We start from the raw sequence: 16,006 nt of genomic DNA, 5'->3' as shown, positions 1-16,006 counted from the left end.
CTGTGCAGAAGGGAGATAATCAATCTTAACAATCACAATTTTATATCTACCTGAATCTTGATAAGCTTCACTTATTCATTTTTTACTTTTTTCCTTTTCTTTTATGCATAGGAAAAATTTGAAATAAATTGATCACAAATATTTTTTCTGTCATTATCATATATGGACATTCTAAGACTATTTTTCAGATAGTCCACATTTACAATAAAAAGAAATGATTATCTTTGCTTTATTTATATGTTTCTCTCTTGCCAAAACTTTAACAAATCAGGAAAAACATTCATGTGTATGGGTAATATTGTTACTCTTTTAGTTGAAAAGAAAACTGGCCTCCACAGAACTTTGGCTTAATCCTAAAGTTTTGATTTTTCAAAATACATAAATACTGAAGTTTGCTTATTTGTGTTAGTACATATGTCTTTATTTATTCTAAAGAGGTTTATTTAAAAAGAACTCGTGTAGTTTTTTTAAATAAATGACACCTTAGATAAACTAGACTGATATAATTTAACTTTAAGAGATATGTTCTATAATAATGACCTCAAAGTATGATTACACAAATCTAAAATTAATATAATTGAAATTTTAATAGCAGATATAATTTAAAAGTGTTGAATCTTGTGAATTCTTTCTAATTTTATCACACTGATGTACTAGAATGCTTTATTGATGATACCACAAATCGTAAAAACTTAACATGATGGCGTAAATTTGCAATTTCTAAATATTTAGTCAATGTTAAGAATTTACACAGATGCTTAATAAAGTTAATAAAATTATTTTGGATACCTGAACAATTTCTAAATAAGAAAAATATAAAAATATAGTCTCTAAACATAGTTTTAAATTACACCTGTCCTTATAGAATGGAAATAAGGTGTACAAATGCAGTTGTGGGATATATATTTATGTTTATTTTACCTATGACAAAAGTGCTAAAGTTATATAAAATGTGCAATCATAAAATAATAAAATAGCTAAAATCATCTTGGGTTGCTGTCTTTGCAATGGCTAATTTACTTAAAGTTGGTGATTATAAAAGAATATTGGGAACTAGAAATACACAACAAAACAACAAATACGATTTACTTGTTCCTAAGAAAGGTTTACAGTTACTGAATTATTAAGTTTATTATAATATATAATTATTTTAAATATACTGATAAAGCTAAATGTCTTAAAGATAAAGCTTTAATGTAATAATCTATATCACAGTGATGTATATGTGTTTGGCTAAATATATACATGTAAAAATGTATTATGCTTACTTCATATATTTATGACTTGTAAACATATTTCAAGATATATTTGAGGGCATACTTTTAGAGGTTCTGTGGTATTTGAAGTCTTTTTGCCTATAGTTGCAATGCCTCTACATGGTGAATTTGAAGGAAATAGTGACTTGTATTAGCATTTACAAGGTCGACTCCATGGAAATGGATATATTCATAAAGAAAAGGGCTTATGGCTCTATACTGAAATGTATACAAATCACAGAATTAAAATATGGCTTTGGTTAAATGATCAAATTAGGTTGTATCAAGACAAGATAGGTTACAAATACTTTGTTAATTCTCTAACTTTTTGGAAAATTCCTGAATCATTTTAACAAAAAGTTCATAATTTGTTTAAAATTAAGATCCTTAAATATTTCTTGATTATTGTTAGATATTAAAAATATAATCTTAATTTGTATAAGATGGAGGTGAGGGGATAAAAGGAGGACCACTCTTTTATTCTTGCCATAGGCCTCACAATTTTTAGGGATGGAACTGTCTAGATATTAGAAATTATTTTCATTTTTAAAATTTTTTTTAAGTATTTTGCTGGTGTAGGAAATTAGAAATCTTTCAGAAATTTAAACATAAACAAAAGACAGTGGCATTTCATTATGAACTGTAAACAAAAAGTGGCATAAGCACAACTGTATTTGAGAGGTTTTAATCAGCAAGCAAATTATAACATTAATAAAACACAAGAAGACTAGGAACAAAATGATTCTTTGAATTTTTTTACCTTCCCATATTATAAATGTAAGAAGTAAAAATAGATTTCCAAGTAGACTGTTGGATACTTGTTTATGAAGTTATATTTGAACTACACAAAATATATATTTTGAATATTGAAGAATCTGTAATCTAAACATTTCTAACATTTTAAAAATCAGACAATTACAAGCTAAAGAGAAAAATGAGAAGCGACTAGATAAATTTACCTTACCTCTTTTGTACCTTCACATGGGAAGCAGCATGAATTATTAATATCTTCAGGCTTGTTCACATAGATTGCATCTTCAGTGCAGTTTGCAGCCAGAAAGAAATAGGCATCAATAACCCCTTGACACTTTTCATCTTCAGATCCTTTAAAAAAAAAAGAGAGATAAAAAATTAAATAAACTCTTACAAACCTGAATTCACAACGAATTTTTAAGGACTGTGGTCAAATTACTTGAAAATATAAATTTGACAACATCTGCCACAAAATAAGTTCCTATATGTATATGATACTGAATTTGAAGGAGACCTCAAAGCCCAACCCTCTCATTTTAAACATAGACTGAGAAATACAGCATCACAATGAGAAAACGACATAGCTCCCAGGCCAATTCATTTTTAAAAATAATCAAATGTTGACTAAATTGCAATTAATAATTACAAGAAACGATGTTAAAACTGTAAAACAAAATAGTACTATAACAAAAATAAAAAGAGAGATTGCAAAAGAAAGAAGAAAGAAGTGACCTATATTCAAGAGAATGTGACCTATATTCAAGAGAAATATAAAATTGTAAGGCCCAGACCAAGAATTATCAGACACGGACAATGATTACAGTAAATTTGTCGAAAATCTATATGAAAAGATGAATAAAATAGGTAGTAGATAGGTAATTAGGGAATGAGAGATTTTGAAACTGTAGGAAAAAATAAACAAAAAATGTAAATCTCAGAATTGTAGGAGAAAGGAGTTAATTAAGTTGGGCTGAGAACCTGTTATTGGTCATTAATGGAGGTAATAAAAGAACATAGGAGACCCGATTCAATCTTTTTGTAAACATGACTACATCTCCTAGTAAACCAACAAACAATATTTGTTAGAGGACAGAATTTATCTACAGAACATTTTAGCAAAATATCCCTAGTTTAGGACTGCTTATAGTTAACAAATCTAAAATCTAGGACTTGCAAGGCATCATTTCTTGAAAAATATCATGTAAGCTATGAATTTTACAACTAAATTGTAAATTAGAGATAATTCATAAACTGACATCTCCCTACCATGTGAATTTCTCACCAAGAAATCTCACATATTACTGGAAAACAGGAAGGATCTAGGAACCAAGCAGATATCCCAAAGCTCTTCAATCTTATGTATGTAATTTGACTGTTTACAGTCAAATTACAATTGACTGTAAACAATTGACTTCAATTGACTTCAATATTATGTATGTGATTTGGCTGTTTACAGTCAAATTGCAATTATTAATTGCAATTTAGTCAATTTTAAGATTGTAGAAAATTGTGGCTATATTAATAATAAAATAATCAATGGATGAGATTATCAGAAGATCAGATAGAAGAAAATATAAGTAAATGTAATGATAGGTCAATACATTTTCTACCTTCAACATGCTGAGAGTAATTAACTCAAACAGGATTATGCTAGTGCCATATAATTAATTGATATGTGTTCTTCCCTCTGTTTTTTTCCTGCAAGTTTATATAGTATTAGAATGATTATGTTATTGAAAATTTGGAGAACTATAATAGAAGTCCACATATTTGAAGTATTTTTTGGTGGGAACATTTACTACTTTATTTAGTTATTTAAGAAATTGTAGGATTATTTAGAATTGAAATGTATGATTTGGTCAATTTTGCCAACTAGTATTTTTCCAGAAATTTATCATTTCATTTAAATTGTCCAATTTATTAGCATCAAGTTTTTCATAATGATATATCTGACTAAACATTTGGATTTAAATCTTAAATTTTTGCCTCTGTCTCCCAAAGCCTCAAAAAAGAGATAACGTAAACAAATAAATAAATAAAGCAAATGTTTTAATCCATAAAAATAATGAAAAAATGATAAACTGACTAAATTAGCAGAAAGGCTACAGCTCAAACATAAATGAGAGGACATAATTATAAAAAACTTACTGGCCTAGCAGAAATTTTCAGATGCTCAGGGTTTGAAAAACTTCTTAGTACCAAATTCTGGTACTAAAGTGGGCTCTGGAAACAAGATTAGTTGACACTCAGAGGCTCTGTCCCAAGTCAGTTATCCAGATTATTACTCTAACCCCTTACTCACCTCCCTCAGCTCTACAAACAAACAATTTCTGAGGTGTTTTTTTTCAGGAGTTGAAGCTCAAGGGCTCCTGCCTTAAAGATACCAAGCTTCTTGAGGGTCCCCTAACGAAAGCCTAATTGCCAACCTGCAACCCTATCATAGAGCTCTGGTCATCAAGGTACATCCTTGCATGGTCAGTTTCCAGTCAGCCTTCTTAGATACTCACCATTAAATATGATCACCCCACATTTGGCAGAAAGACTCCAAACAAAAGAGAACAAACAATCATAAACAATATTTATAGAAAACTGAGAAACTATGCAAAGCAGAAGAAAATTCAAACAAAACTATAACACTTTTAGGAAGAGAAGCAAAACTATTTTATCCTTATTGGAAAAAAAAACCCAGAATGTCACAAAAGTGTACAATTTAAAGGCTGAAAGCATGCCCTAGCTTATTACACATATAGTCAAACAAATTAACAATTCAACACACATTTTGAGATATTCAGTTGGGAGAATGGAGCAGAAAATAAAGCAATATAAAAATAGGAAAGAGAAAAGAAATTATGAAAAAATGAGAGGATCGATTTAGGAGATGTGATATCCAATTTTTGGAATTGGAACTACAGAAAAGAGACATTTTAGGAGAAAAAATACAGAAACTCCCTAAAAAATTAAAATACTAACGTTTCCAAATAGAAGAGCTTAAAAAGAGACAACAAGATACACTATGTAAAAGTCTCAACATTGTGAAATTTCAGAACGCTGAGCAAAAAGCATAAAAATGTCTTCCACAGAAATAAACACAAATAAAATATAAAGAATCAAAAGGTTGTCTATTATACACATGATTCTACACTGTTGCATTCCTTTCACCTTATCATATATCTCAGTCCTAGATGATGATGATGATGGACAGCCAGGTTGCTTCCAAATCTTGACTACTGTGAATAGTGCTGTAGCAAACATGGGAGGGGTATCTCTTCAATATACTGATTCTCTTTCATTTGAGTATATACCTAGCACTGGGATTGCTGGATAATATGGCAATTCTATTTTTAGTAATTTTAGTAATTCATTTCCATATTTATGTTTATTCTTTCTCTTAATATCCAATGATACCAGGTATAAAATTACACATATATTATTTAGCATGTGGTTGTATTCTTAATGATCAGGTTAGGTCAAACAGTATATAATATTTAATATTGACAGATATTGCAAAATATCCGATTTACATATTATAGTGATTTTACATTATTGCTGGCAATGAATAGTCACTAAATTGTCCAACTCTCAAATTTTTTCCTGGCTAACAGGAGAAAAATTATACACTTACAGTGTTTTAAAAATTTGCTTTGATTGCATTATGAATAGAGCTCAGCATTTTCCCCATATATTTATATTCTCTATGTCTACTTATGTAAACTGTATGTTTATATTAGTGATTTACCTATCGGGTTTCTTTCTTTTGTGAAGTGAAATGTCTGTGCAGTGTTTCTTTTGTATTTTGATGTCTATGACTTTCATAAGTAGATATTTTTACTTGTCATGTAGTAAAATTCACCAGTCTTTTCTTTCTGACATCAATAATTTTATTATTAGTTATAAACATCTTCCCCATCCATTTTTTTTTTTTTTTGGTTTTTCTCTTTTAATTTTTTTGGGTAAATATTAGGTATATATATTTATGGGTTACATGAGATATTTTGCTATAGGCATACAATGGATAACAACTACCTCAGTGAAAACAGTGTATCCATCACCTTGAGCATTTATCCTTTCTTTGTGTTATAGACAATCCAATTATATTATTTTAGTTACTTAAAAATGTACACTAAATTATTGTTGACTGTAGTCACCCTGGTGTGCTATCTTAGGTCTCATTCATTCTATTTAATTATATCTTTGTATCCATTAACTATCCCCACTTCCATCCACCTTCACTACCCTTCCCAACCTCTGATAATCATCATTCTACTCTCTATCTCTATGATTTCTATTGTTTTAATTTTAAGCTTCTACAAATAAGTGAGAACATGTGAATTTGGCTTCTTGTGCCTGGCTTATTTCACTTGACATAAAGACCTCCAGTTCCATCCAGGTTGTTGCAAATGACAGGATCTCATTTAAAAATATATATATATATAGCTGAATAGTATTCCATTAGGTAAATACACCACATTTCCCTTACTCATTCCTCTGTTGATGGACACCCAGGTTGCTTCCAAATCTTGGCTATTGTGAATAGTGCTGCAGTAAATATAAGAGTGCAGATATCTCTTCGATATACCAATGCCCTTTCATTGGAGTGTATACCTACCAGTGGGATCGCTGGATAATATGGCAATTCTATTTTTAGTAATTTTAGCAACCTCCAAACTGTTCTCCACAGTGATCGTACTAATTTACATTCCTATCAACAGTGTACAAGAATTCCCTTTTCTATATATTCTTGCTAGCATTTGTTATTGCCTGTTCTTTGCACTGGGGTGAGATGACATCTCATATTCATTTCGATTTGCATTTCTCTGATGATCAATAATGTTGAGCACATTTTCGTATGCCTGTTTGCTATTTGCATGTCTTCTTTTGAGCAATGTCTATTCAGATCTTTTCCCCATTTCTTTTTTTTTTTTTTCTTTTGCAGAAAAGTGATTTTATTTAGGTAGAGAAAAGAGAAGGAAAGGAGAAGAGAAAGGCTTCCACCAAGAGTGTGGAAGGGGATTCCAGAGGGGAAATCCCAGAGGGAGCTCCCACCATGTGGGAGGGAATCTTTTCCCAATTTCTAAAAATCATATTATTATTTTATTCTTGTAGAGTTGTTTGAGCTTCTTCTGTGTTCTGGTTATTAGTCCCTTGTCAGATAGATAGTTTGCAAATGTGATCTTCCATTCGGTGAGTTTTGTCTTAGTTGATTGTTTCCTTTCCTCTACAGAAGCATTTTAACTTGATGTGACTCCATTTGTCTATCTGTGGTTTGATTACTGGTGCTTGCGGGGTATTACTCAAGAAATTTTTGCCTGGTACAATATATTGGAGAGCTTCCCCAGTGTTTTCTTTTAGTAGTTTCACAGTTTGAGGTCTTAGATGTAAGTCTTTAATCCATTTCAATTTGCTTTTTGTATACAGTGGGAGATAGGGGTTTAGTCTCATTCTTCTCCCATCCAAATTTACAAAGCATTTCTCCAACATTCTCTAATATTTTTATACTTTATTTTTTATACATTAAAATTTTATCTATTTCAATTTAATCCAGAGAATGTTGAAAGGTTTACACAAGTTAGTTTTTTTTTTCAGATGGCTATCCAGTTTTTCTATGTTAATTATTAAACAGTCCTACCTATTCTTAAAATCTGAGGTGACAATTTTATTACATGTTACTTTTTTCCATACTTGGATTCATTTGGAGACTTTGTATTTTGTCATATTTGTTGACTACCAAGACAGTGGTGCTATGCTTTCATTAATGAAGCTATGCAATCCACTTTAATATATGGCAGAGCTCGTTCTAGGCCCCACTTGTCCATATGATGTACTTTTGCAGAGTACACTTGGCTTTGTCTTTTTTTCTATGTAAGCATTAAGAAATAAGATGTACATTTCATAAAAAAGATATCATTATTAAAATTTTAATAACCTATAAAGTAATATTAAGAGTTGAAATCTTTAAAAGTTGTATCTCCAGTATGATATAAGTTTCTAAAGGTAGGTTTTTATTATTTTAAATTTACAGATGAAATTTTATGTATTTATAATATACAACATGATATTTTGAAGTATATATACACTGTAGAATGATCAAATCCAGCTAATTAACATATGTGTTACCTCACATAGTTACCATGTTTGTGGTGACAAATTTCTGAAAGTATAAAACTTACTAGTAAAAGGAAACACATTGTCAAATTCAGAATACTCAAATACTGTATGGTAGTATGTAAATCACTAATAAATTTGTATGAAAGTTGAAAGAAAAAACTATTAAGAATAATAGTAGCTACAGCATAATATATCTTTAGAATTTTCTTTTAGATTATGTATTCATGCACCTATATCATGGCAATATCTAAAATTTTCTCCATGTAGAAGTTGCATATTTTTGTTAATTTTAGTACTAGGCATTTTAACATTTTAATTCTTGTTTATATAAAATATTTTCTTCCATATAATTAGCTTTGTTCTGTTTATGAAAGTTATTTATTTCTAATTACTAATTTAATCAAGAGAATTCTCTTTCAATACATGTAAAAATGCAATGAAAACTTATATGTGACATGAATGAAAAGCACTAAATCTCAATTATTTTTTAATACTCAGATTTTTTAAAATTTTGCAACTAAAGATTAAAACTAAAAATTAAAACTAAAGTTTGTAAAATTCCTAATAGATATATAAATAGCAGGGATTTGACAAAAGAAAACTTGAAGGTAGAACAATTTACTAAGAAAAATGGCTTTTGATAAAGATTGCTTTGGTGATACAATATTTCCTATTTTCACAATAATTTTTTAAAATTTAAAAAGTAATGTATAATAATAGCCTGTAAGGTCTTCTAACAGATGTAAGATCCATTATTTTATAAAGAAAAAAATAAAACTTTCAAAGTAAGTATTAGTTTGCAGTATTAACTCGTAAATGCAGCAATCACTATTCATTTGGAAAAGAGTCCACTAGTACATGTTAAATGTTTTAACTGTGTATGTTTAACTTAGGTAAGCAAACTGCAATAATGACATGCTTCAAGAAGAAAGAGATTCAAAAGAATTTCTCTGTCTTATTCCTTTTTTAGCTAGGGTTTTATCTTTTCTTAAGCATGATTCATATTATCTTACATCACTTCACAACTCTTTATCCACTCTATCAGCAGCTCCTTTCCTCAAATCTAATAATACACATAATGAACACAGATGATGACATTGAAAAGAAACAGTGCATGTCAGCTCTTTCTTAAGTTGTGCACTGTCAACGAATTGTCCTTGAAGGGGCTTCTTTTAATTAATTACCATGCCTTCTCTGTAGAGCAATCATATTGGCAAGAATTGATTGGGCGTGTAAGACACTTCATTTAGTTGTTAGAAAAATCCCTTAATTAAAATAATTTTCCTGCTGGTAAAATTAATGTACCCCATGCAAACTTACCAGCATGATTTTTAAGTTCCTCTTCAATTACATTTTATATTTTATGAGGAAAAAATAAAAGAAGATCTTAATAGCAATTACCAGAAGAAATAAGAAGGAATTTTGTAGTACATAAAACGTATAATTCTATTTACATACTTTTTTCATTTATTTAAACTTCTGTTTTGTCCCAAAAACTTGGTTTCACTACTCAATCTTCATTTTGAAATTCAAAATGAGTTTAGATTCTTTTACTTAAACATTCATTCATACTGCATTATCACACTGCTTCTTTTCCACTGGACAAGCCAAGTCATTTAGATTCTCCAATGTAGGGGTCAAATAATTTTGATTTTTGTTATAGTTAGCTATATTCAGTAAGTTCTGACCAGCAATTCAGGAAGAGACAATGACTAAATATGCACACATTGTTTTGAAGATAATTACTTTGTGCTAAGTTATCTATGAGTAATTTTAACTTTGTATTACACCACCTATTTTCTAAAACATATATTTGTTATTTCACTGCCATTCATAAAATTGACTATATTTACTCAAAGCTGATTTATCCACGAGCAATTTGACTTGCTATTATTCCTTCCATTTTCCCCCCAAAAATACATTTGCTATTTCATCACTGCGAATATGTTCGGCTTAGAGGTTTTTAGCTCTCAAAAGAAGTTTAATATTTAAAAATAACCAAACATATGAAACCATTATTCCTACTATGAGACAAAGGAATATCAAGTGTAAAAATGATGCAAGTAAGCACTGAAGTATGTGAACTAATTTGTTTGTAACAGTAGATAGCAGTTCTCAATCTGCACATAAAAAGCATTTAGGGAATCTCAAAAAGTCCTCTGTATCCTCCTCACTACAATTCCAGTCTGATTGTTCTGGAGCGGGAGGAGTTCAGCATTAGTGTGTTTCAAGAGCTCCTCAGATGATTCTAATCTGCAGTCAGGGCTTAATGACCACTGAACTGACACAATCCTTAAATAGTCCTTAGGTTAATTCTTCTAACCTCAACTATTGTTATTTCTTTGTTTTGTCTGATTGTGTCATTTATAAAACAGTAAATATTCATAACAGAGTCTCTGAAAGTTCCTTTTGGCACCAACATAGTATAATCAACAATGCTTTGCTCTCTTCTACCATTTGGTGTGATTTGATTAATGAACTGATAACTATTTATATCATTAAAGGTTGTTAACTCCACAGAGCACTATTTTATGAGCATGGTGAAATAAATTATCATGTTTTATGCTTAAAAGCCTAATTGTTACTTTATTTCAACACTGTTGTAATGTAATAGAATGTTATAAATTCATCTGCTGTCAATTAAATAAAATAAGCTCTTAGTCGAAAACAGATACATCAAACTACTAATTTACTGGTTGTTTATAAACTGTAGTGCCAAAATACCTTAGTCAGAGGAAATATTCTTTAAAAGAATGAAAATACCATATAGTCTTATGAATGTAAATCAAATTTTCATCAGCTAAGTTAAATAATATTAAAAATGTAATCAAAGAACAGAAAATGATGCTCATCAAAATAGACTGAGGTAGAAACTGAAATTCTATAAAACAAATAAAAACATAATAAGACCATAACTGTTGAAATCATTTCATTTCAAGTGTGTAAGCCAGAAAACTAGGAGTCCTGTTGACACCTACATCACTTGCTATTTCCAACACATAAACAGAACTTCCATTTATTTCAAGCTTCCAGCATTATGACTTAGATTATTACTCCAACAAGCTCCCTAGCTTTTTTCTTCTCTTCCATGTATTTCTTCACTTGCTATAAACTTATCGAATGTGTCAAACACTATAGTAGTTTTCTATTCCTTTTAGAATAAAAATCAAAATATTTAACCCAGCATTTTAGTTCTGGCTTTACCCCCGCCGTGGAATTTTTATTAATCTTTTTCAGAGCCCCAGTCAGGCCTTCAGAGAATCCATGTCTTCCAATATAATGTTTTTACAAATACAATTCCCTCAACACAAAATCCTCTCTTCTCCAGCTTCTCTGCCATGACATTATTCTCTATATCTCTGTTCAGGGGTCATTTTCTCATGGAAACCTTTTCTGACAACCCAATTTAATCTCTCCATTGCACAGGTTTTTTTCTTTTTTTCTAAACAAGTTCATTGCTTATAAGTATTCATAGAATACTACCTGTTTTCATAGCACTTTTATTTTAAATAAAATTATGTATTTATCACTGTATGTGTCCACTAGCCACTCCCTTCCAACAAATGGATTTATGAAAGGAGAAAATAGCTCTAGTTTCCTTCACTATTATATATCTTGTACCAAGTATATTTCCTAGGGTAATTGGTGTTGAACATGTCAGATAAAGGAATACATTGGAAGATAAGAGTATTTTATTTTTACTTTATGTTGTGTTTTAAGATATAAAATACTTTATGTATTTAGAAAATGAACACTTGTCTAGTAAATTTTGAAATGATTCAAGCAGATTTTTAAAAAATTACATAAATGTGTTACCTGTAAATCCCAATTGCCATACATATTCAAACTGAGCAGGACCTTTATCTTGGCAAATACCATGGCAGGTGACTACATAGTAGCAGGGGTGTTGATGAATCAAGTAAACATTCTTCACAAACGAACATGGATTAATTCTGCACCCTGCAATCAATACATGCTGCAAAAAGGAGACAAGGAAAAATGATAAATAACTTTTTGAAATATTCTTCAATATATACGTATAAAACAGCTAATTTTTAAAATGAGTGATTATAGAAAACTTTATGGGACACACGTTTATACGTCTCTTTATTTCTTCTATTTCTTTATCTTTTCTATCTGTACCATCTTTTGTCATATCCATGTTCAAATGCCTATATGATAATGGTTGGCTTTGACTCACTCTCAATATACAACAGTCTCTTATCTTCTGTTTGATGGGTATAATACATCTTGCCCCTCACAAATTAAAAATACCTGTGGTATGAAGTCTTTGCTCGTGCCTATGTCCTGAACGGTATTGCCTAGGTTTTCTTCTAGAGTTTTTATGGTGTTAGGCCTTATGTTTAAATATTTAATCCATCTAGAGTTAATTTTTGTATAAGGTTTAAGGAAGGGATCCAGTTTCAGCTTTCTGCATACGGCTAGCCAGTTTTCCCAACAGCATTTATTAAATATGGAATCCTTTTCCCATTGCTTGTTTTTGTCAGGTTTGTCAGAGATCAGATGGCTGTAGTTGTGTGGCATTCTTGCTGAGCCTCTGTTCTGTTCCATTGGCCTATATTTCTATTTTTGTACCAGTACCAAGGCTACTGTTTTGATTACTGTAGCCTTGTAATATAGTTTGAAGTGAGGTAGCGTGATGCCTCCAGCTTTTTTTTTTTGGTTTTTGTTTAGGATTGTTTTGGCTATATGGGCTCTTTTTTGGTTCCATGTAAAGTTTAAGGTGGTTTTTTTTTCAATTCTACGAAGAAAGTCTTTAGTGGCTTGATGGAGATGGCATTGAATCTATAAATTACTTTGGGCAGTATGGCCATTTTCACGATTTTGATTGTTCCTAACCATGAGCATGGAATGTTTTTCCATCTGTTTGCATCCTCTCTTATTTTCTTGAGCAGTGGGTTGTAGTCCTCCTTGAAGTGGTCCTTCACATCCCAGGTTAGTTTTATTCCTAGGTATTTTACTCTCTTTGTAGCAGTTGTAACTGGGAGTTCGCTCATGATTTGGCTGTTTGTCTATTATTGGTGTATAGGAATGCTTGTGATTTTTGCATATTGATTTTGCATCCCAAGACTTCGCTGAAGTTGCTTATCAGCTTGAGGAGATTTTGGGCTGAGATGATGGGGTTTTCTAAATATATAATAATGTCATCTGCAAACAGGGACAATTTGATATTCTCTCTTCCTATTTGAATACTCTTTCTTTCTTTCTCTTGCCTGATGGCCCTAGCCAGAACTTCAATGGCAACAAAAGCCAAAATAGACAAATGGGATCTAAGTAAACTTAAAAGCTTCTGCACAGCAAAAGAAACTATTAATAGAGTGAACCTGCAACCAACAGAATGGGAAAACATTTTTCCAATCTACCCATCTGATAAAGGGCTAATATCCAGAATCTATGAAAAACTTCACAAATTTACAAGAAAAAAACAAACAACCCCATCAAAAAGTGGACAAAGGATAGGAACAGACGCTTTTCAAAAGAAGACATTTATGCAGCCAACGAGCATATGAAAAAATGCTCATCATCACTGGTCGTTAGAGAAATGCAAATCAAACCACATTGAGGATATAATCTCACACCAGTTAGAATGGCAATCATTAAAAAATCTGGAGACAACAGATGCTGGAGAGGATATGGAGAAATAGGAATGCTTTTACACTCTTGATGGGAGTATAAGTTAATTCAACCATTGTGGAAGGCAGCGTGGTGATTCCTCAAGGATCTAGAAATAGAAATATCATTTGACCCAGCAATCCCACTACTTGGTATATACCCAAAGGATTATAAATCATTCTATTATAAAAACACATGCACATGTATGTTTACTGTGGCACTGTTCACAATAGCAAAGACTTGGAACCAACCCAAATGTCCATCAATGATAGACTGGATAAAGAAAATGTGGCACATACACCATGGATACTATGCAGCCATAAAAAAGGATGAGTTTATGTCCTTTGCAGGGACATGGATAAATCTGGAAACCATCATTCTCAACAAACTAACACAAGAACAGAAAACTAAACACCACATATTCTCACTCATAGGCGGGAGTTGAACCATGAGAACACATGCACACAGGGAGGGGAACATCACACACAAGGGCCTGGGGGGAGTTGGGGGCAAGGGGAGGAATAGCAATGGATGGGGGATTTGGGGAGGGGTAGCATTAGAAGAAATACCTAATGTAGATGACAGGGCAATGGATCCAGCAAACCACCACCATGGCATGTGTATAGCTATGTAACAAACCTGCACGATCTGCACATGAACCCCAAAACTTAAGGTATAATAAATAAATTAAAATAGTGTTAGAGTATAATCCAAACTATAGAATAAATGTCCAGGAGTGCATACTGATTTAAAAAAATGATTAAATAAATAAACAAGGGTGAAGAAAAAAATATACCTGTGGTATAAATTAAGAGATACACCATTTCAAACACTTACAAAAGTAGAATTATCACAATGCAATGTCATGGTAGTGTTCGAATTAGATTTTTGCTACCATTTAAAAACGGTTTAAGACAATCGGGGTGTATTTTCTAATAATATGATTTGTCTATGCTAACCTCCACCATCTTCAAATACAAAAATCATATATAGTTATATCTACAATTGAACTAACTAAATGTAAACCATTTTAGGTCACATAGAGATCATCACTAAATTTTAATACATGCTACCCTACTTAGGTGTTAGGAAGACATAACTCAGCATGAAATTTAAGCCCCACAGACAAACTAGGGCTATGTATTCTGTTTAGAGCATACCCCTCAATTATTTCTACTTGTCCACATTTTTGATTAACAAATCCTCCTTGAATCTGCCAGATAAAAGCACAGCTGAAACAAGCAGTACAAGGAATCTGACATTTCCTTTAATGAAATTACTACACTAAGTAAGTATTGTTCTGTTTCAAGTTATGGTGGTCTACCTGGATTTGTAATCACAATTTCCTAATTGCACAACAGATCATATATCCTAAAGTCTAAGTCAACACTAAAGGTAAGAAATAATTAAACAAAAAACTTATGCAGGCTCAGTGCCTCAAGCCTGTAATCCTAGCACTTTGGAAGGCCAAGGCAGGCAAATCACCTGACGTAGGGAGTTCAAGACCAGCCTGGCCACCATGGGGAAACCCTGTCTCTACTAAAAATAGAAAAAATTAGCCAGATGCAGTGGCATATGCCTGTGATCCCAGCTACTCTGGTTACTGAAGCAGGAGAATTGCCTGGACTCAGGAGACAGAGGTTATGGTGACCTGAGATTGAGCCATTGCACTCCAGCCTGGGTGATGGAGTGAGACTTCCTCTAAAATTAAAAAAAAAAAAAAAAAGAAAGAAAAGAACAAAGGAAAAACAAAAGAAATAATTTAAAAATTGTCATTCAATTCTATTAAATGACTACCAAAAAATACACTTTTATGATATATTTCTAAGTTGTGAGGTAATCAAAAGCTTTAAGCCATGACTTTTATACTGAGACATCAAATGCTGAACTCTACAAATGGCATTAATCAATCTTCACTGTCAGTGGACATTGTCTTTATCGGATTTGGGTCCTCATTGCGATAGAAAATATGAAGGCCTAATAAATTCTGGATCTATGACTGTACAAAATAAACTTAGCAGAATAGTACATTATTCATATTGATAGGATCCTGTAGTCTTCTTGACTTAAAACTTAACAAAACAATAGACAGTTTTTAATGTCTCATCCCCTCTCACCTTTCCCCCTGAGCTCCCATAGACCGCATATTGAGTACAATGTGAACTGCTTGGGTCACTGGTGCACCAAAATCTAAGAAATGACCACTAAAAAACTTATCCATGTAACTAAAAACCACCTATATCCTCAAAACTACTGAA

The 16,006-nt window shown here is 31.5% G+C and overlaps 1 protein-coding gene across 1 annotated transcript in view; it reads right to left on the bottom strand.

The window, feature by feature from the left end:
- The window catches only part of EYS (eyes shut homolog), a 2,025,572-nt gene that overhangs the window by 1,648,213 nt on the left and 361,353 nt on the right, over positions 1–16,006 (bottom strand). Inside the window, 2 exon segments of the mRNA XM_021676159.2 lie at positions 2,221–2,360; positions 11,931–12,090. Coding sequence (XP_021531834.2) covers positions 2,221–2,360; positions 11,931–12,090 — 300 coding nt within the window.

This window comes from Aotus nancymaae, unplaced genomic scaffold, assembly GCF_030222135.1.
Source record: "Aotus nancymaae isolate 86718 unplaced genomic scaffold, 86718_ANA_hifiasm-v0.15.2.pri h1tg000040l, whole genome shotgun sequence".
Lineage (NCBI taxonomy): Eukaryota > Metazoa > Chordata > Mammalia > Primates > Aotidae > Aotus > Aotus nancymaae.
This window is presented reverse-complemented; position numbering and strand designations above follow the sequence as displayed.